Genomic DNA, 23,406 nt, shown 5'->3' on the forward strand with positions numbered 1-23,406 from the left:
GCAGAGATGCATCACACACACCATTGTAGGTTTCTTTTAATATTAATACATACCAATAATCTTCAAATTGAACCATGAACATTTATTGAACTGGAAAGTATCATGAACTATAAAATAGCTTAAAACATTATTTAGTGACAAAACAGGAAAAAGACTGAACAAGGTTCAACTCTGAAAATAAAATTCCTTTGAGGAATGAGGGAATTATTATGGAGGTGGAAAAGTTCTTTGTGTGATGTCCTCTACTCACACCACGTTTGACTTCTTCAGCGTTCTCCATCTGTCCTTAAGGTTGACATTTGTTCGATCCTTGAAGGAGTAATATGCCTTTATCTTACTCCAGTTGCCCTCTCCAAACTTTTTGACCCCTTCTTTCAACTTTTGCGTCTCACTCTCAGACCACTTCTGCAACACAACAGGAACATAAAGTTATTCAGCTTTCTAATGCAGTGACACGCCAACCCAAAAACAGACAATGCTTTGTTTTGTAAGTGTTGTTTGCCCGGTAATACGACAAACTGATAAATTGAGAAGTCTGCTTGTGTTCTGGCTGCTAGAACAATCACACATGGAAGTTGCAGGCTGGCAGCAAAGCATCAACCTTTTTGTGAGTGCAAGAAGCAACCAAATCAACGTTATCCTTTTCACATCAAGCTTTACCATTAGCTAACCATGGCACTGTTTGTCATTGTTTGATATTCTCTCACAATATAACTTGTGAATGTAGCCAACTGATTTTTATTTATTTTCTTTTAATTCATTACATAATTTTTTACTTTTTAGAATTGCAAACAAGTCTTGTTATACTTACTTTCCTTCTGTTGCCTGAAGTTGACATAGTGCTCTCGTTGTGCGAATCTTTTGGAAAAACAAATGGCATGAACAAGAGTTGTACAACTAGATTTACACATTGTTAATAAGAAGCAGATGTTGCAATGTTACCGCTATTCTTTTTGGGGTGGACACACGACTCTTCATCGCTCCAGGTTTCCTTACTCTCTTTTGCATTCTTGTACAGCTGTTTCCTGTAAACAGGAGCAGAGTTTCCTGTTTTTCACAGCTGTTTATCAATTACCGTTATGAATCAAACAACAATCTTAAATAATTCTAAAACTGTTGTTTAAATATGCTATAAAGGTATTTTGGTGAGTGTTTGTGTGGTTTGTGGTGATGCTAATATTAAATCTCTTTCCAGTTATTACATATATGTGTACTTTCTGTGTGACTTAGACACGTCAAATTTGTGACTTTGAAAAAGCAAATTAATCAAAATGTCAGAATTGTAATTAATTATTTTAATTCAATTGTTGCATGTTCTGCTACAATACAACAACAGGTAACTTAATCCATTCTTAGCTAGAGCTGTAGATCTTCACTCACCATTTGGAAGTAGAAGGAGTTTTGCCTTGAGCACAGCTCCTATGAGGGGTGGAGCTCGTTTGAGGGATGGGGTGCTGAGGGAACAGCTCAGGCGAGCTGTCCAATGAAGAATCTGTGATACAGACATCTGTATTACCTGTATCCCTGCATAAATATATGATGGTTATTAAATGTCAGTCCTTGAATCATAAACTAATATAGTGGCATAAAATCAATGTTGGATTTGGACTTGCTTGCTGGCCCCAGTGCTGGCCCCAGTGCTGGCCCCAGTGCTGGCCCCAGTGCTGGCCCCAGTGCTGGCCCCAGTGCTGGCCCCAGTGCTGGCCCGTTGTTTCAGAGTTTTCTGCACTGGGGTTTTGTGGGGAGCCACTGATTCCTGTGGGTTTTCCTCACTGTCTGATGATAACTGCCTTGCCAGTTTCCTGCATGACGAGAGTTGAGTCAGTCAAAGATCATCCAGAAAAGGAGACATCTGTTTTTGACTAAAATCATGTCAAATTCATGTTTTAAACTGATGATTTGAGCTACCTATTTTAAACTTACCTTACAGTGAGTAAAAATTAAAGAGAAACTTCACTGTCTATCAGTAATGAGCCATGAACATTTTGATATTACCAATCAGGCACAACACCTCTTAGTTCTTTGAAGTGTTGTGTCCATATAGCAGTTAAGGTCTGTCAGGTCTGCTAACAAATGTCTACTTGATGCTAAAGGGTTTAAGTTTGTGCCTAGTTGGATTCCTCTTTCTGGAACTTTTTATTTTGCCAGATGTTTCAAATTCAGCATGGCGGCCCAAATAGTATGGTATTAATACATATATTGTAGTCCTATGTGCGGTGATATTGTACATTCAGACTTACCTGGTGACAGATCTGTTGGACTGGTTATGGAGTTCTGTCACAGAAGTTTCCCCATTAGCCACAGAGTCATGGGAGTCCTCCTCGCTGTCTGTAGTAGACAACTCAAAACTAGCTGTGGCTCTGTGCGACAAAACAAGCAGTTTCAGTGCCATATACTCACTGAACAATACAGGACCACAACTAGACGAGGTGTAAAACATGTCTATATATTCCACTATATCAAAATGTTAGTAAAATATACAGAAAATGTAATTACATTCAAGTGATCTGAGACTGACAATCTAACTAATTCCTGTTTTCAAACATTTCTGAATAGTGCCTGTAAAATTCACTGTTTTTGCTCTGTACTGCATGTAGATGTACTCTGTTACACCTTTCACATAAACACTGCTAGCTTGTAGCATGCTCAGATAAGCCTCTGGCCCTCATGTGATAGTAGCTTAAAAATTGTGCTTGTCTGCCAACATCTTGAAACACCACTACAGTCAAAACCATTATCCCGACTAATTGTGAAGCTATACAGTAACAGGCCCTGTTTAATAACCTTTTTTGTTTTGTAAAGAGTGACTAAAAACTATGTCCTAAACTGTACCTGCGTTTCCGTGTGGGTATGGCAACCTCACTGTCTGTTACTGGGTTCTGTAGGTCATTTTTATTGGGTATAGCTGGTGACTGTTGTGGTTCTTCTGCTCTGACCTCAGCCTCCAGTTCCTGAGAAGCTGCTGTGCACTGTGAGCTTCCCTGGCTGTCCGGCTCAACCACCAGTTGTGCCACAGTGTAAAGCCGCCTGTTCCTCGGCACTGAGGGGGTCTTTGAGAGTGAACCTTCCTGTATTTGAGGGACAGCATCTGTTTGTGGTGCTTGGTCAGCTGGGGAAGCCTCCATGGGGCTGCCTGAGTTTCTCTGAAATAACCCATCCTGCTCTGAGTCCTGATTGGTGCCCTTAACGGGAGAAGGTGAGAGGCGCAGGGAGAGATCATCTTTTTTTGTCGGCTCCTCTCTCCCCACTTCTTCCTCCAGCTGATCAAATGTTCTCTGATCTGAACCTGCAGCCAAAGCCTTGTAGGTTGCCTCCAGCCTGCTTCTTGTTGTATGTTTACTGGAAGATAAAGTAGAAACAAGAAGAGGAGATCAGGCTTTTAGGCCAGAGACTAAGAGCTTAGGATAGGAAAGGTTCAGATCCAAACCGAAACAATTCTAGCCTGGAGACCTAAAAAAAAAAATACTGTTCTTGGATATTGTGAGCAAAGTAAATATGTGGTTATATGGGTGCTAAATGAAGTTAACAGTAGCTGCTTATGGTGGGTATCAGATGCTTCCAATAATGGAAGAATGATGATGATTTGGAGACAAAGTGGCCCGTTTGCAGTCCCTCGATGAGAGGGTAGGGGATACAATGTTACGTGACTTATCAGACCATGCTGCTATGACAATTTTGTAATGACGATCATGTTTGAAATGAACAGAGGTACAAACTGGATGATGTTGATTTGTGGACTCGTGGACGGGCCAGCTTTGTCTTGCCTGCCAGGTCCAGCTGCATTGTCGTCTGGCTCCGCAAGTCTTTTATCAATAAGCTGTTCTGCAGCCTGTTACACATACACAAACCAAAAACACAAACAAGTATAACGACACATACCAACAAATTAACAGTGGATCTGTGGATTGGCTGAACAAATGTTAAGGTCCTCACAGGGGAGGCTTTCAAAGTCTTAATCTCTTACTCATGATTAAGTAATAATTGAATACACTTATAAAAACCTTTTGTTGTAATCAGACAATTAGTGCTGTTGACAAATCAGCTCCAAAGGGGAATAAAATCTCAAACCCAGACTTTTAATATCCAACCATCCATGCTCAGTTGCAGCTGAAATACCTCAACATAAAGAAAGCCTTAATAGCAACAAGCAACACACCTTGTGAAGAAAGGGAACACTGACTGAGCAGAGCTTCTGGCAAAAGGCAAACATCTCCACTTTGAACCGTTGGAAGTCAATTTGCTCGATGACTTCATGTGCTTTACTCTTCCGATTGATGAGTTCCATGAATATAGCTTTCTACAGAGAACAGACATTCAGTAATGTGAAACACATGGGATGCAGACAATTAAAGCACTAGTCAAAGTATGCTCATAATGTATTAACACTTTTATTAATTTTAATATTGCTATGTGGATGATTATGATTCAATACACCACACTTTTGCTCACAATGGATGTTGCAATCTTTCTATAACAATTAGCAAGACCAATGACCATATGAAGAGTAAACATGAAGTTACACAAAAAGTCAGGTAACTCATTGATTGGACAGTTCTGCCAATTGTCACTAAATGATTTGCATAAATATACATGGCTTAGGCAGATCAAATCAGATTTCATGATCAGTTGATGGATTTATTAGTAGTCAAGCTTTTGAAATTGTGCTAAAATCACATATTTGCTATCATAAAATTCTGTGGTTGATTTTTTTTCTTTCACACCACAAACGAACTGCTCCAACGTCAGCTTGGAAGCAGACTGGTTCGAAACAACTTCTCAAAGTGAGACACATGTGGATACAACTTTAAATTTCTATTTGAATCTATCTATTGGCAGAATATGGTAGAAATGTAATAATATCAATAATTATGTTTTCATTAGTGTATAATCTCCTTAAAATAAGAATTGTTTTTGTTAGCTGTTTTTATCTATGGTCCACGGAGTTGCATCGCCATGTTATACACAATCCTACACTGGTCCTTTAAATGCTGATTTGACTCATGGAAATGATGGAGTTACTGAGTAAACATACTGCTTTAGTTACTGAACTCACCTTGCCAACCATTGTTTTGGGAAAGTATTTGTTCAGCACCTTTTTTGCTTTTGCAAAGTTATTGTTCTTGATGAAAATCGCCACAATCTAAAGACAGAGATTAAAAAACAATTTGTTAAGTCAAAACTTGATGAAACATGAAAGTATCTTTAAACAAGTCTAGCTTCTTCCTTTGTTAGGCACTTGGGTGGTGTGAGCTGGTTTATCTTAGGCCAGAGAGGGTGAGATGGACACTACGCCTGCAACTAACAATTATTTTCTTTGCTTGTGTCGGCAAAAGTTGAGAGTTGAACCAATGTTAAAACATGAATGTAAATAATAATAATAAGAAGAAGAAAAACAAAAAACACTTACCATCTCTTTAAGTGAAGTGCATACATCCTCTAACTCCTGCTGTGGAATTGTGCATTCCTGGTTGATTACTTCCAGCAAAATTAAGGCTGATTCCAGAGGACTTAATGCTTGGTCGGACTCAAATAACAGTTCTGTAAGCAGAGACAAAGCAGTGTTCATTGTAGTGTGTGGGTCAGAATACGACAGTAAGACTGGATGTATGCTCCAGACTGATTAAATGAGTTTTACAGTTGGGTTGAACATCATTTCACATCAGGCATTAGTTTAAAATCTCTCTCTCACAGAGCTTATCTTAACGTTTTCTAATATGCAGACAGAACATTGTACACATTAATGCATCTAAATTAAATCCCTAACAATACACATTATTAACAAAGTTACAGAGAGTACCTGCCATGATTTCTTGTTTGTTTGTTTGTTTATTTAGGATTTCTGCAGGTTTCAACAGGTTAAATGAAAGACTCTTAATGTATTAATGTTGATCTCACCAAGACTTTCACCCTCATTTATCCGGGAGAGAAACTTCAATACTCCCAACTTTGTTGTCATGGAATCGGTGGCCTCGAAAGGACGAACCATGATGACACCTGTAACGAGACAATGGATGAGCTTGACATTTCCTCTGAAAAAACAAACAAACAAACAAAACAAACACAGTAGTCAGAGAGTAGTTGCTAGAGTAATACACTGAGTCGTTAGCCGACTTTACACTGTGGTCTTCCTGCCGAATACTGCCTTCAACCCACCTCCGTACGGAGCTTTTCTATGGGACCGTCCGGGACCGTCCGCCGCACTGTGACTTTATTCAGACAGTTTTGAAAGGCTAAGCAAACGCTAGCTAGCTGTCAGCTACAATTCAAAACTGACATTTGAAGATAGTAAACATGCAGTAAACAAAACAGTTTAGTAACCAAACTTGGTCGGACACAATGAGCTAGCTAAACAAAGTCTAAACTAGCTTAAATGGACAAGAAGTGAAGAGACAGTTTGTTACTCACTGTTAAGGACATCTCTAATGCCGCGGAAGTCCTCGTATTGCTGCTTTTGAAACAACTCCAGCGCAAGACACAAATAATAATCCACTACCCAGCGGTTAACCACATATTCGACATCAGTTTGGTTGCTGTTTACAATTTCCTTTGCCGCCATATTCACACCATGTCAACGGAAGCAGGAGGGAGTTGATTTCTCCTCAGTGAGGCCCAACAGCGGGGAAAAGGCTCAACCAGGGATTTTAATTCCCTCAGTTCAGCTTTTCAGGCAGCGCTTCATTCCAGTTCTGTTTAAACACGTAGATTAACTATACAGAAATAGCGTTAGGTTAAGGGTCAGAATTGAAATGAAACATAACAAAAGTTTCCAAGTCCAACTGAATGAGACAAAATTTGATCAAGGCTTTGAAAAGAGTGCTGCCTGGGAGTCCTAGTGCAGTGGTAATTTACCAGACTTCTTCTCTGATTTCACAGGTCGATCTCACACCACCAGAAAACATTATACTGCCACCCACAGGACTGAAGGACGTATCGTTACAGCACTTTGGCTTTTTAAAAAGTTCCTTCTTTTCAAAAGTTGTGGTTGTGCATTTCCTGTTACCTTACGTTTACATTATTTCATCATTACACATATCCGGCACGTTTTAAATAAGCTGTGTTTAGTTAGCACTGCCACCCTCACATTGCTGTAATATCCTCATACACACTTCATGTTTTTAATGTTCCAGTGTTGAAATTGTTGCCTTTGTTTACATTTGTGTGCCTACTCAGTAGCATGCCTGTAATTTGTTACTGAGGAGGGCACATGTGTCTTTACTGGATCTTTTTTTCTTTGATGCTGCTGAAATACTTAGTTCCCAATTTCAGTTGAATCATAATTTCTATCCAACCACTGAGGCGAACTGCTCTGACTCTGACTTCTTTTTTGCATCTAGCAGATCTGCAGCATGTTCTGTGGAAACACTTTCCATGTTATCCAGGAACATAGCCAGGAACAGAGAAAGGTAGTTGTATATGATGGTCAGTCAATCACAATGTATAGCTTTAATTTAATCAAGTTTATTATGTAAAAGAATGACATTAAAGATATGACATTATAAGATTGACACATTAATAAAAAAAAAAAAGTAATAAAACATTCCATTTATATATTGTTAATAGTAACCTGTATACTTTGTTTATAAAGCTGAAGGACTTTTGTTCTTGAGGAAACATTCTCCCAGGAGAGCAGGAAACAAAACCTCTCAGCTGTTCATGACAATGTTAATGGTAAATCTATGATCAAACATCCGTCCTGTTAAGAATCATTACTATATTTCACAAACTGTTCTTTGTCCTATATTTTCTACATAAATCCTCTTTAACTGCCAACTATGAGAAAAACCTTTGATAGACTTGGTTTACTCAATTGTGCACATTGTCAAACAATCTTCTCCCACTATTTACTGATTCTATTGTTAAGTATGAATGTAAAACTATACACCCTGTAACAGAATCCTAATTTAAGACATTATGATCCACAGCATCCGAGTTTGGTCATGAAACAGGACTTACCTATTGTGAAATACATCAACCCAACGCAATTATACCAGTCAACATCAAACGCTTATACTCAGTCAACACAGCAATATTTGTCAATCCATAATTAGCTCTGTTGTTCTTCTACTTCATACACATACAAGTAAAGGTTTAGCACTGTAGTCCTGGCACTCTTACCTCAAGTCTTGCTTCAGATATTTGCTTCTACTCTAATGGCATTTTGTGTTTTTTAGACTCTAGGCCTCTCATTGGCTCTGGGTGTAATTTTGCCACCAATACCTGCAATTATTTTTAGTAATTGTTGCTTAAATAGCAACCTATTTTATGCATCTGCCAAACTACACAGCATGGGTGTTCCTGTTTTCTGATTAGTCTTATGCACGTGTATAAATGAAAGACAGCTTGTATATAATCTTAATGAACACACTGTGTGTTTGGCTAAACTTGACTTTGACATTTTGCATCTCCATAAATTAAAAAGTACACTGAGCATGTTAGGATAATGGAATTCAAGGAAAAATCATAGTCCCCCTACATTTATTCAGATAACTGTTGCTGAGGTGATGCAGTCCAGCAGAATAAAATGAGAAATGAGAGGCCAGCATTAATAAAATCCCCTGATATCAGTTAGCTTTTAGTGCTGTGTCCCTTAGTCCCAAAATAGATATATTTTACATTCTAATGATAGCTTGTTCCTTAAACTTTATAGCCATAGAGCATCAGGTATCATCATTTAGTGTAAACAGTGGAGATTCTCCTGACAACCACAGATGAGAACAAACAGTAGTATATTGTCCAACAAGCGATAAAATGAGACTTTGAGAATCTAGATTTGAAAATACTTTGATAATACCAGCCCGCCAGTCAAACTGAACTCTAGATTCAAAAAGCCACATTCATCCAGTGCAAACCGGCCCACTGATTATGTAAAAATAGGAGACGAGTTGTCACAAAATGAGAAAACACATAGATATGGCAATGATGACACGAACCTTTGAAACTGATAAATTTACTTGACTCAATGATTTTAAAAGGCGTGGACACATGTTCTAATAACACGGAGATAGTATTTGCTACTGCCCTGCCACAAGATGTTACAGGCCTGACATTTCTGGAGTGAAGTAGGAAAGGCCTCGCAAGCATCTGCCGAGGTCCCCGAGACTTTGTTCAGTATTAAAGCTTGTATAATGAGCCTGGTACCTCGGCTAAGCAGTTTCTTTTCAATTCTACAGGCCAACTGCACAATGGAGCTTGGCTCTGTGGATCAGAATGAGCTCACAATGAGCCAAAAGAGGTTGTGCTAGTGTTTTAAGTTCTCTTTTTCAAAATGTGGCACCACACGGTGGCCAAGGAGAATACAAAGCCACCATGTCTGAGACTTGGCTGCGTCTCGAGGGGGGGTTTGTAAGCTTGTTTTTCAGAGTTTAAATGCTATGAAGTCTTATCCAGCTGTCCAGTAAGTAGCCTCTGATTTTCCACAGAGGACAAATATGTATGAGTAAAACAATTCAAACTTAATAACATTCTGCCTTTTCAGCAGCCAAAGTTGTTCCACCTGAATCACTTTGTTATGAAAACACTGGGAGGCATATCCGTGGTCTGCGGGGTCACTGATTGTTTGTCGAGAATGATATGTGGAGCAGCATGTAGGAGTGGCGGAATGGCAAATTTATGTACACATACATAAAACTAATTCAAACAGTGATTTGTAATTATCCAAAAAAAAAGTCGGATTTACAGCAGTCATCTCCAGAGAGTGATAACGGCCAGCTGTTGAGGAGCGGTCACTCTGATGAAAGGTAGAGAAGCTTCAGCAGTTCAACAGAAAATGAATTTCTACTGGCCCGAGTAACCTAAACAATCAACAATTTCAGCTCAAGGAGGGACCAAACATAACAAATGAGAGGAACAGATGAACGGGAAAAGCCACTCAGTCCTCTTGAATAAGAATGAGGCTTGTGTTCACTGTAGCCTGTCCATTCATTTGAGGATAGTGAAAGCCTGATTTTCTGGCTGAGATGTGGACTGATTGAGCTGTTATACATGCAAATCAAGGCCGCACAGTTCCATGTCTGATGTCCACTGTGCTCCATACCCAGTCCTTTACTCAAGGGCCATGTAAGTAGTGCATGTCCTTGACTGTGATTCCCCTGTCTGTGTCCAACCGAGCAGTTTCAAGCATTTCCCCATTGAGATCCAGTTGTCTGGGTCCAGTGATTATGAGAGATATGTTGCTGATCCACCCCTCCAAAAAATTCAACCACTAATCTTGAATCTCATGTGTGCAGCAAAGAGAACAAACTGTTGAAGTTGTGTACTGAAGGTGCATGAGTTGAGGTCAAACGGCACCTTGGACGGTCTCACAAGGAATAAAAGACTCACTTGAGTTACATACTGCATGCTTTACCTAAAAACACACAAACAAACCAAAAAGCTGCTCATGTTAAAAAAACAATATTCCAGTTGTTCAGCATACTTGTGCTGACCAAAGGTGTTGGGTCTACATCAGCATGTGAGAATACAAACGTTCAGTGGGGGTTGTGATGCACTGGGGTCCCACTGGAGCAGCTCGTCTCCCCCTGTCACCCACAAATGAAGGACAGCCTCGAGGAGCAGAGGTCTATCTAAGCCCCGGCCAGTGGGCATATAAGAAATCTTGCTTTAGAGACAGTCAAGTGTTGGTGAACTGCATCAGCCTGCCCTTCTCTCAGACAGAAAACTCAGAACCGCCACGCCGACCGTGGGTCAACAGCAGTAAGCGCCGCAGACGCAGGCCTGTGAATGGATTGCACCACAGCAGGGAGGGCGGACCCCCGAACACCGTTTTCATTCCATCCCACCTCATGCGACGCTCCCATGTCGGCTTCTCGTTCTTTAGACGTTCAATCTCCTGCAAGACATTCAAACCCCTCTGTGAATAAAAGATTCCCCATTAAGTTGTCTGTTTGCTTTGGCTCACTAGCATGCTAAGATACACAATTAAATTAAAACCAGAGGAATAAAAAACATGGGGTCTCATACTGATACTTTGTTTCCTAATCTGAGAAAACAATGTATTAAACTATTCATCTTACAGTGACCCTCCCTGCCACACACACACACACACACACACACACACAACTTGTTGAGAGGAACAAAGTTTGCAGTGGATACTGACCGTCTCATCATTGCAGATGGAGTGGATCTGCGTACCAAACATTACAGCTGTGAAAGTGAGGAAGAGGATGGCTTCGAGACAGAGGAAGATCAGCAGCAGCACAGATACCCCTGGAGAGAAGTCGCTGCACTCTAGTCAAAGCAAAAGAGGAAGCAAGGTGGTGTTTATTTTGCACAAAACAACTGAAATTCCAACTTAATTAACAATGCATTTTAAAGAGGCGAGATGCCAAGGTTAATATTTCTTCCCTTTAAGGGAACCTGATTCTGTTCTGTTACCTGAAAAACTAAATAAAAGGTTTACAGCTAAGGACGAGCCCTGGTGTAAACTTGAATGCTGTTTTGCACCCGTCACAGTAGCCTGGTAACACTGGTTAGCATGGAAAACAAACTGCTATAAAATATTTCCTTGCTAAGTCAGAGTATCATCTTGTAGAGAGCGGTGGAAGCTGCAGCTCTAAGGATAAAATATTATCTTCATTTTCTGGTTCATTCCTACAGAGAGACCCACAAGGGAGCTGGAAAAGATCAATGCAGGTCTGTGAGTACCTGTGCAGAGCAGCTGTTCTTACAACACAACAGTTCTTTTTCCTTTTTCCTTTCTGCTTGTCTATCTATCTTCGTCTCTCGTGGCGGTTTCAATCTCTTGTATAAATAGCTGTATTTCTGACTCACAAATCAATTCTCTGACATTCTGTGTTTGTATTTTTGACTCAAACACATGTCATAGTCAATAGACAAGAGAGGGGCCTTACCATTCCACTGGACTTTAATACAGGTGAAGAAGTGCATACCACTGAGGCCCAGGGCATGGGCAGAAATCAATGCTATGTACATCTGCAGAAAGAAGAACAGAAAAGAGAGGACATGGATAATGAGAAGAGGTGACAAAAAAAAGAGAAAGCCATTCCACTTTTATCCCACAAGGTTGTCATAAAACTCTTTTTTTTACTGTTAAATTCTTCAAAGAGCATACATCTGTAAAGAGAGCAGACTAAACATTTTATCACATAGGTGGCCATGTGCTGTTCAGGCATAAATGACAGCTTTATGTTTCTGTAATCAAAAAAGTTCCAGTCAGCACATGAAGCCATGAAAAAATGCTGATGTTGTCATGAGACTCATAAATTACTGTGACAGTATGTCATTCAGGTCTGTGTCCAGTGTGCACAACATTGCTGCCGAGCTGTGAACCTCAGCTGGTTATTTCATTATAAATTACTACAGGGACAGTTTTCAACAAAAGATGGGAATTTTGTCCGTTTATCCTCCTATACATGATATAAAGCCATATAATTTAAGTAATTATAAAATTTAAATCATGTTAATGGAAAAAAAGTGTAAAGAAAGTACAAAAGAGTTGAGATGCCACTTTAGTGAGATAATGTAAACTTGTTTATTCATTTATTATAATAAAAAATTATACATTTCTAATCCTTACCAAGCCCCTTATTAAAATTAAATGGACTACTCCATGAGCACTTGTGTGTGTACTTACAGTGAAAAGTACAAAGAATCTCTGATTCTTTTCTCCCACGCAGTTATTGACCCAGGGACAATGGTGATCCATCTTCCGGATGCATCTTTTACAAATACTGCAGGCAGGAGGAAGAAGACATTAATGCAGGCACACTGACTCTGCTAATGTCATTAACTATACCGGTCCAGTTTAGACAAAATAAACATACACAGATGTTTTCAAAAGCACAGCTGGGGTAAAGGAGCGTGTCACAATTTAAATCTGTGTAAAACTGACAACATTTAGACTGACCTGCAGTGGTGTGCCCTCTCTGGCTTGATGCTGCAGCACTTTGGGCACTTGTAGATGACTTCACCAGGCTTCAGCTGTAAGCTCTCCATGTACTCCTTGGTTGCATTGCCCTTAGGAACTGCACCCTAAGAGATGGAAGACAGACAAAGACAAAAGTCATAAATGTCAAAATAAATGCATTATGCCATTACGGCTCAGAAGTCAAACTGTGTGTCTTTTGTATGCAGCAATTTAACAATTGTTTTTATGTTTCCAGGCATGTGAAATAGGCTTAAAAAGAACCTACTTGTACACACTGTTCCAATAATAACTCATCTTTGGGAGTTAAGTAATATTGGATGTTTGATTTTAAATGAATTTGCAATATACATTGATTCTGCTGGTTATTTTTTTGCCTGAGAAAATGTAGGGTATGGTACATAATAAAGCCATCTCTCTGGTCTGGGAGCCTACAAATAAAGCCCATACCTGAGTGAATCACAATTGGGTGTAACTACCCCTTAAAGTGAAATACACAAATACACCTTTGAAGCTCAGTTGAAACCCCAGTTTGACACACTACTGCACAGCCTTCTGTGTACTATTTTAGGCTTTTAAGTAGAGCAATTGTTAAGGCTGGGCTGTTGGGCTAGAAAGCACCAGTGGAGCTGTCATCACACATCTACTTTCAATGAGTCAACGTTGCAGCAGCAGCACTAACAATATTTGACCTACAACCCCCTGAAGCATGAATTGTCTGAATTCACAAAGCGTAGTCACAAAGTATCAGTAACAAAGTGCTGAAGAATCCCTGTGGCATCACACACTACAGTAGGTTAAGGCATACCAATTTATTGATCATATGAAATGATCAAAAGGCTTCACATAAGACGAGATGTTTGTGACTACACTTAAACTGGAAATCATTCAAAGCTATTCAGATGTGCACTAAAATCCTTAATTTGTTCCAGCACCTTTAGTATTTGGTAAAACAAAAACATTTTGTTCTCAGATTAGCAAATTAATTTAAAAAAGAAGACGTTCTGTCCCAATTTTTTTGCTAAATCAGAATCAGAAGATGATTCCTTGCCCCCCTTCCTTTCCTCCACCTTAAATCCTCAACCTTGCCCACTCTTACTCTTCCCAACATCCTTACCGGGTCAGTCAACATGGTGCGCAGATGCGAGGCCAATGCAAGCACAGCCAAGGAGTTGAAGGTGGCCCCGTTCAGCAGAGAGTACCAGAAGCTCTTGCTGGGCAGCAGCATGACAAAGTTCACTACGAATTCAGCGTAGAGCACCAGGAACCAGGTCATGCCCGCACACACCATCCCACAGCTGTCCTGAATGAACCACAGTGTGCGGTTTCCAGCTGTGTGGCTTGCGTGGGGACCCCCGACCATCACTCCGGCTGCTAGGCTCCCTGTCTCGACGTCTGCCCCTGCCGACAGCAGTGGGTGGTGCTGCTCCATATCTCGCAGTCGGTGGTTTGAAGACTGCATCCTGCCCTGGAGAGATGGGAAATATTCAAAGCAAGACTAAACTTGTCTCTGTCTTCTCACAATAAAAAAAAGGACATATACAGTAGTTATTTCCTTAAGTACACAGCATTTTTTACAACAACTGTTATAATGTACAGTATGTTAGGTAAAATAACATACATATGATATGCAAACTGCACAAGTAGGCAAATACGTTTATCAAGTGTACATACAGTACAAAGAGCAAGCTAAGTGAGACGTTGACTTTTCTTTCATGACACAAATGAGTCACCGAAGCAGCCAGGGGTTGATTTCAATGGAACTGATTTACAGTCATTCTATTAAAAATCTACATTACATCAGAGTATAATTGATGGCTACTCAAATCTTTTTATGCCCTAAGACATGCAAGCTATTAAGAGCCTGGCTGTGCAGCAAGTTTGTGCAAGTCAGTCACAATATCAGAGAGAGCCCAGTTAAAACAGTATTGATCGCATGAATATTTTGTCCTACCTGTACTATAAGTAAGGAGAGGTCACATGGTCAGAAAATCATCAGGAACATCAGACACTGAATATCTTTTTTTATTTTGTTTTATGGCAATCTGGGCAGTACTTGCTCAGCTTAAACCAAAGAGCTGAATGGACAACCAACCAAGATATAACCATCCTTACACCACACCACTAATGGGTCAAAGAAAATGTATGAGCAAGGGTAAGTCAACCTTGGACTCTTGGACACTTCAAGCTCAGGGGCTTTTGAGCCACACAGCTGTTACTACAAGAGACATGAGTCATTGGACCGTCTTCCTTTTTATTCACGTCAAGGTCACAAGAGAACATTCAGGACCATCCACAGCTCGAAGACAAATCAATGGCTGCCATGATCCCTTTTGGAAACTGATCCTACAGCTGAGGTACATGTGAGGATTGCGGGCTAATAATAATCTGTAGGCCCAGTTATCTCCTGCTGGCAGACTTCACTGTGACTCACAGAGACAAAGTAAACCACTTAACCACGGTAATAATCTGTGATTTTAGGTTTCTTTAACTAATATTTACTGTTAGATTAGCTAGAGGTCTGATCCAAAACGGCCATCTGTCTATGGTTAATGGTAAATACACCGAACCAGCATTAACTTTTTCAGCAGTTTGAGCTACAGTAGCTCATCGGTTGGATCGGACCACATGGGCCAGCCTTCACTCCCCACGTGCATCAATGAGCCTTGGCCACTCATGACCCTGTCTCCAGTTCACAGCTTTTCCTTCCTTGGACCACTTTTGATAGGTACTGACCACTACAGACCGGGAACACCCCACAAGAGCTGCAGGTTTGGAGATGCTCTGACCCAGTCGTCTAGCCATCCCAATTTGGCCAATGTCAAAGTCACTCAAATCATCACGCTGCCCATTTTGCCTAATATATCCCCCCCACTGACAGGTGCCATGATAACCAGATAATCACTGTTATTCACTTTACTTGTCAGAGGTCATAATGTTATGGCTGATCAGTGTATGTAGCACTTTTCTAGCCTTCCAACCACTCAAAGGTCTTTACATTGCAGTCACATTCACTCATTCACACACATTGCACAGTGACGGCTGAGACTGCAATGCAAAGTGCCAACTGTTCATCAGAAACAGGAACTAATTCCATTTACATAGATTCACACAATGTCGGCAGCCATCTGGGGTTCAGTTACTTGCTCAAGGACACTTAGTGGACGATCCGCTCTACCTCCCAAGCCACAGTCGAAAACACATTTTTTTAGGGACGCATGAAGATTGGTATCGGCCGATATATGCTTTAAAATGGAACATCTGCAATTTCTTCCAATACAGCTGATAAGATGATGCTTGAATTATAACGTTAACTAGGCTGAATCTTGACGCTGTGTCACCCAGTGCCAGGGTGCGCGATAATAAGGTGACATTACCACTTCTGTGAGTGTAAAAGAGGGACAAGTATGTCTGCGGTGTTAAAAGTTTCTGAAACGGATAGCGCAGCTGCTATTTGCAATGGTTCCTCAGTGTCGGCCATTCCTTCAACATTATAAATTTAATATCCTTAATAGCTGTCACCCCTTTCATTTGTGAAAAACAAAGAGAAACAGGCACCAGTGAAAAACACCTGTCAGCAGCCCCTTCTCTAGTACTTAGTGCTACATGATGCCCGGTCGCAGGTATTTCTAAGCTGTGACTTTACCTGAGTTGCAAGCTGTTATCCTATTTTTGATCTAATTTCTTCTGTTATTATATATCATAGAGTTTAAGCAACAGCCAAAATGAGCTGGAAATTATTTGCATATCAGATATCTAGAAAAATTGAATGTCATATCTGTAAGTTTGTTATCGATTCTTTGTTTCCATATTACACAAAAGATCTAAACATTCCTTTTTTATTTTAAAGACTAGATACCACCATGAGTTACCCCTTTAATACAATGAAACACATAAGATATCTACAGTTAATTTATAGCAGTAGACTTAGTGTGAAATTCATTAAGTATTTAGACCAGATGAATGATCATTATTTACCTTACTACTGAGCAGGCAGGACTTGCCATCTTATCTAGATAAGAGAGCAAACCACCCAGAAGAATTTCACACAATTCTTATGTGATAGAAGATATGGGATGCATTTCATATTCAACTGAAAAAAGGTGTAGCTAAATTGAGAATGTACTGACATAGCAGTAAAATTCCTCATTGAAATGAAAGACAGAGACACAGCTGAAAGAACAACCTTGTAGTTTTTTTTAAAACCTTACCAGCCGCCAATTATTTTCTCATTCTTAAGCCACACAATTAACTAGATTTGTTAGGTAGCGGTACTTATTGCATCCGTGGGTGTGATGTTCCGGTAAACCCTGAGATAATGCCTTGAGCCAAACGACTGCTTCCTTTTTACTAAGCATTTAAATCAAATGAGACATTTCCAGTGAGATGGGTGGTGCAGAGCTAAGCTTTCAGTCTTTAGCTGACTAGCCAACCAGGCGCCCTTCCAAACACCACGCTGCTGTTTGTTTCTACTTGCATCCAAAAACTGTCCATGCCAGTGGGTGTCATTGAAATTGCTTGCAAAATGGAAATGTCAAAGGGGACGAGACATTTTAGGCCCGCAGAGCTGAAACTCCAAACAAGCAAAGATATCTTCCTGACAGCCAGAAAAACAGAAATCCAGTTAAAAAGCTAAACCTAAAGCTAAATGCTAAAAAAAATCTACATTATCTTACAGTATAAATTATTTCTATTAAAATCTTTTTATGCTCTAAGCCAGGCAAGCTAATAAGAGGTTGGCTATGCAGCAGGTTTGTGCACACAACTGGCTTTAGGACCTGATTTTGATCATACATTACACTGTATTTAATTTTAAAGCAGCAGTTTTGATTCAGTTGGATAAGGTTGGTCATGGCTGGCAACAGACCAATGTAAGTTCTCCAAGAGTAAGAAGTTCTCTTTTGAATAATTAGTAAGTAGTATCACTGGTAACGCCTGTGTTCACACTCCTACGTCATGTGAAAATGGTTGCTGGGGAAAAGGTACTGACTTTAAATCTATGCACATTTTTAGGGGTCTATAGATCAGTGTATATGGTCAACTTGACCCTGCTGCCAGAAAGACCCAGCCTCAATAGTACATCAGCTTGAACTGTACTGAATGGAGACAAATCCACTGACATCCATCCTCTGGAGGAGCTGAGGAGAATTTGCATGGTTTATTACATGTCCAACTGTGCACAATCTTGGTCACCGTCATTGCGTCGAGGGTGTAAGGAGGTGAAATTATGCCCCCTATTTCTTTGGAGCATGTGGCCAGGAATTACAGATTGTTCTTTTAATATGAAACACACATCATGAGTACAGCTCCTCATAAATAAACAACAGCAGGTTTGTTCTCCATTGTGCATAACAACATGACAAGGGAGGTCTCCATCTGATTGGGATCAGGGCCGATCCAGGCATGTTCATGGTTTTACAAAGCAGGATTTTTTTCTCAATCTTTTATTTTTTACTCTGGCTATGCCAGCTGTCAATAATACCTCAAAAAACACCATGAAAACACTGGAAATATAGACATTTGTCAGCAAGTAAGCAGAGTGTGAACCATGGAGTGAACAAAATAAACACCCACCACTCTTACTGACAGGACAGCATGCTAAATGATGCGAGCACAGCTGAATTGCCTTGGAAAAAATGCCATTTTTCTACATCACAAAGATCAAGGCTGGAGGAAAACACTGCCTCAACTGATAGCACTACACACATAAAAATGACTGAGGCTACTGTTAATAGCATCACCTAGTATATTAACTGATCGCAAAAGAAACAGAAGCTGAAGAAAAATGTAAAGTTCTAGTACACAGCTGTCTCTCCATATTATGAATCTTGTCGATAAAAAAGGTCAAGAAATATTACAGTGATGCAGAGAAATGTGACCTGACAAGTGAACACAGGTCGACAATGCCATTTGTAGAAGGCTTATGCGTACCTGCCTTTGTCAATTTGACTTTAACAAGTGTATTCAATAACAAACAGCCTTGTTTACCACACAACAGCAGAACTGAATGGCATACTTCTGTTGAATTAAAAAACAGAGTTAATATCATCTGTAAGAGGGTAGCAAACACTCTTGGCTAATTTAAGGCGTATTGATTTTACTGTGCTCAATGAAAGGGAGGTCCATTAAAGCCACACCAGCTGCTTGTCCAGCTGTCTGCCCTTCCCAGTCAAAGGGCACAACACAAGAGCCACTGGTCCCTCTCAATCTCTCTCTCTCCCCCTCCTCTCCTTATCTCTCTTCTTGTCTCCTCGCTGACGTACATAACCAGCAGTCCCCTCAGTGTCATCCTGCTCAGATCACTTTGCAGGGTCATCACATATTAAGTCACAGCATGGGCTGGCATCTACAGTAAAGGAAAATTTGATAAAACCAAGCCAAAAATATTCCTGAAAGAAATGGGTTTCGATTTACTAAGTGATTTTATGTTTCACTGTCACATCTCCAGAATGGGCCAAACAACTTAATGGTCAACCACAAGTCGAACTGAAAACAGTGAGTAAACAAAAATAAAACCACTCCTGGGTGGGAATGTTGACAAAACTGAATAAATCACAAAAATCCTAATGGCCAATTATATTACAAAAACAACCAATACATGCCTTATTATTTTCATTTTTATGGCTTACTCTGTACAAAGTAAACACTCAACCTACAATATCCACAACAACATAAAAACACCACAAGGTTGATTCTCCCAGCTCTAAACTCAGTACACTATTTGACACAAAACTGAAGTGAACAGTCACAATTATGCTATTTTAGTAATTAATGTTGTGTTATTCCACAGCTTGTTTTAACAAACCACCCAAACTATCTTTGAAGGCTTGTTTTACATTTCTCGTCATTATACTTGTGTGTATATATTAGAATTCAATGTTGCAGGCTTGTCTTCAAAAAATAAAAAAATAAAAAATTCTGGCAAGTAATTACAAAACATTTAGCCAGGTGGCAAATGACTTCTCAAGTAAATGCTCTCTGGTACAAACAGTTTAGTCATAGTGTACAACTCACTGCCTCCTTTTCGGTAGTGAAAGCCAAAATGAGGAATGCAACTCTTCCAGCTTTTGCATAAGAGATAAACAGCAGACATAGGGTGAGCTGTTCGTCCTTGTCACACATCCTCTGTGAAACAAAAAATGTGGGACAACCTACCTAATATGTTCTCTCTTCACAATAACATGCTGTGGTGTGTACCTCCTGGACCAGCATTCAGGATGAAGTACATAGGTAGACTAGCAAGTAGACTGACACCTGAAAAAAAACACACATACACAAACAACTGTGTTTAGGGATCAAAACGTATTATCAATATACAAACACTCCCAATGCAGTATAATACATTTATGATACATTATTATTATTATTATTATTATTATTACATTATTTAGGTTATCATCACAAACTACAGTTGAATCAAGACCACTCTAAAAGCATTTCAACATTATAACCTTCATGAAGAGATGATTTACTGCAGGTCTGTTGTATTAGACTGCATTAGTGGATTGGCAACTGACTGAAACACATTGATACACCCCCCCCCCAGCTGAATGACTGTGTGATGTCTACCAGTTTGCAAGTGTTCCCCTTTTTTACTCCCAGGAAAACACAACACACCCATCATGATGGCTATTCATAGCAATGTGGTGACACTGCAAGTACTTTCTGCTAATAGTCTGCTGCAGATTTTTCTTCTCTACTGATTGAACTGTGAGGCGGTGAATCAATCACATCCACAGTATTTTGACTACCTCAATATAGCTGATTCCAAACTAACAAAAGATGTTAACACAACCTTTTCTAGTATACAGTTTTTTCAGCAAACATTAATGCAGTTTCCACAGTGTGAAGTATAATTAAGAGATGGCAGTTTTAGGGACACTCTGGACGACAAGACGAGATCTGAAAGACCAAGAAAACTCTTGGAGAGAACTGCCTGTAGGCAAATGTAACTACACATTAATGCTTGTTGACAATATTGTGTTTTATGTTCCATATCATAGAGAGGCTGTGTTTACACCGTTTCAATTAAAAAAAAAATCACCAAATGCTGTTATTTGTAAAGGGGTGCCCACACTTTTGCATACACTTGTAGTCTGTGTTCAGTTACTACACTGAAATGTACTGAACAATTACACATTTGGAAACAGTGGGAGAGCATAGCGTCAGTTTAAAGGCTGTCCAACCCTGAATACAGTCAGATAATACCCTGACTTAACCAGACAAACCCCCAACTCAACAGATTAATAACAGTACTGAGACTGAGATTAGAGTCCATCTTCACATCCATGCTGCAATAACAGTAAAGGTCGTGACTGAAACTGTACACTATCTCTCTCTCTCTCTCTCTCTCTCTCTCTCACACACACACACACACACACACACACACACACACACACACACACACACACACACACACACACACAGCTACACTGCTAGCCTGACACTTCACATGTATCCGGATGGCAGATCTCGCTTGCTAACTAGCCACTTACAGAAGCTAACAGCTAGCATGCTAACACTGTATTCGAGCGACGAGTGCAAAGGCAGAGCCTCCCGAGTGACAGCTATATTACATACCTTACTATTCCTAAGTTCCGTTGTTGGGAACGCCTTCTTAATACATTTTGATGTCCCGTTTCAGCTAAACTCCAGCCCCAACACAGCCGTGCCCGCAGCAGCAGCAACACATCTCTAACAACGGGCTGACAGTGACTAGTGACCAGTAACGACGGAGCTTCCGGGGTTCGCCTCGGGTTTCTCCGTCACCGTTCGTGAATGTCCGGAGACGGATATTTGCTTAAATAGTGTCACCTTGTGGATGTTGACAGAATTGCAACTGCAAAACTGTGATAATCTCAGTTCTCCACTCGCGGGTGCTATTGGCTAAATGCAATGCACGGTCCTCTCCGAATAAACGTTGAGAAAGTGAAATACAGCAGGTTTAAAGTATAACTGTCTTTATTAAGATAATCTACAGTTTGTAGTTGAGCAGTTGTTAAATGTTCCTGAGAATGCATTCGATGCATGCCATAAGGTGGGTCAGTTTATGTATGTGTGTTGGCTTAATATATGTATATGCCTATGCAGACACTGTGGCCTATGTATGTGTGCATGGATGTATTTTCCACTCTCTTCCATGTAGTCTAACAAGTCTCAACCTTGTTATCAACTATAGAATAGTAACTCGTCGTCTCAAAGTATTTTCATCTTTTGAATTATGTATCCCAACGTATTGAATTAAGGGCCCTGCAGTGTTTTTAAATATACTTCAATGACTTTTAGTTGTAGGTTTCTGGATGTATTTTCTGATGCTCATTTATTTCCATACGGTATCATCAAACACTGACTTCACCCTTCACAGTGAACATCAGGTCTGCATTAATTTCTGTCACTGTTAAGGTTGCATGGAAACTTTTTAAATCAATCTGCTATTGAACTGCTCCAGCACTCCAACCCTGATAAGGTGAACCAGATAAAGGATGAATATTTTACAGTGCTCTGGCTTTCCCTATCTGAACAGTCTCTCTCAAAAGCTCAAACTCGCTGAATCGTCTTGACATACAGTGACCATAACCTTGAACTTCACCAAAACCCAAGTTCTGCAAAGCATAAAACTGTCCTGCTGTTGAGCCTTAAACTTCCATGCATGTGACACTGCTGGACCAGTCTGTGATATCACGTCAGGCATTTTTGGGATTGACAGCTGACGAAAAACACATGGTATGACTAAGTGAAATATTTAGCGTGTCCTGATTGAGGTCTCTTGTGGTCAGCTGGGGACAGATGCCCACTTGTGGCAGCATGTCTCCAGTAGGGAGCAGAATAACCTTTCCTGGCAGCAGTCTCTGAGGTCACGTGTTTCCCAAGAGTGGATTATAAAGCCAAGACAAAGCAGCTTGTACCTTCTCTGCCCCATGTCTGCAGCTGCGCAGTGAAAGCTCAGGGCTTCTGCCCTGTCCCATTCTGGTTCAGAGCCGATATCAGCTGTCTGTTTTAGAGGGAGGGAGAGAAAAAATACCCAGCAATCCTCTAAAGCAGCTTAAAGGCTGAATCAGGGGACTGAAGCCCTTTCCATTTCCAGAACTGCTTCTCTCTCTCTCTCTCTCTCTCTCTCTCTCTCTCTCTCCATTATAAGCATCTGACTGACTGCCAAAAGAGCAGCCCCAGTGGCTACATGTAAACTTTCTACTGCTATCCTCCTAAGGGCTCTCCCCACATGATATACATCCCCAAAATATCTCCTGTGTAGATTTACTAGAGTAGACATTAGAGACTCTGAATAGCAACTGAGACAAGCAGGGGTATTTGATTTTAACTCTTGATGTAATCAGGAGTCTTGTATCCGATTAAATAATGAATGCTAAGTGCTCATGTAACAAATAAAATCTCCTGGCAGGGGCCTTGGGTTCCCATGTGCATTATTATTTTGGTGCATTCCCTCCCACCCTTTGTTGACATGCTGGCTTTTGGAGTGAAATGAAGTGAAGCAAAGTGGAGTGGAGAGCAGAGTGGTTTGGAGC

The 23,406-nt window shown here is 40.2% G+C and overlaps 2 protein-coding genes across 3 annotated transcripts; both read right to left on the reverse strand.

The window, feature by feature from the left end:
- Positions 1-18: 18 nt before the first annotated feature.
- On the reverse strand, positions 19-6,842 carry terfa (telomeric repeat binding factor a). Its single transcript, XM_051380563.1, has 13 exons — positions 6,406-6,842; positions 5,896-5,994; positions 5,408-5,538; positions 5,054-5,140; positions 4,157-4,297; positions 3,717-3,829; positions 2,833-3,339; positions 2,241-2,360; positions 1,614-1,802; positions 1,381-1,524; positions 943-1,025; positions 812-858; positions 19-405 (listed from the first exon to the last, which is right to left on the reverse strand). Exons 1-13 carry the CDS (start codon positions 6,554-6,556, stop codon positions 247-249), a joined length of 1,971 nt encoding a protein of 656 aa, XP_051236523.1. The 5' UTR covers positions 6,557-6,842; the 3' UTR covers positions 19-246.
- A 596-nt stretch (positions 6,843-7,438) lies between these two features.
- On the reverse strand, positions 7,439-21,620 carry zdhhc7 (zinc finger DHHC-type palmitoyltransferase 7). Of its 2 annotated transcripts, none has more exons than XM_051379522.1 (8): positions 21,464-21,620; positions 20,039-20,137; positions 14,001-14,351; positions 12,866-12,990; positions 12,593-12,689; positions 11,850-11,931; positions 11,096-11,226; positions 7,439-10,828 (listed from the first exon to the last, which is right to left on the reverse strand). In XM_051379522.1, exons 3-8 carry the CDS (start codon positions 14,343-14,345, stop codon positions 10,646-10,648), a joined length of 963 nt encoding a protein of 320 aa, XP_051235482.1. In that variant the 5' UTR covers positions 14,346-14,351; positions 20,039-20,137; positions 21,464-21,620; the 3' UTR covers positions 7,439-10,645. The 2 variants fall into 2 exon arrangements, with proteins under 2 accessions (XP_051235482.1, XP_051235481.1); XM_051379521.1 differs by having other exon boundaries at positions 7,439-10,849.
- Between the last annotated feature and the right edge of the window lie 1,786 nt (positions 21,621-23,406).

The sequence above is a fragment of the Dicentrarchus labrax genome, unplaced genomic scaffold (genome assembly GCF_905237075.1).
Source record: "Dicentrarchus labrax unplaced genomic scaffold, dlabrax2021, whole genome shotgun sequence".
NCBI lineage: Eukaryota > Metazoa > Chordata > Actinopteri > Moronidae > Dicentrarchus > Dicentrarchus labrax.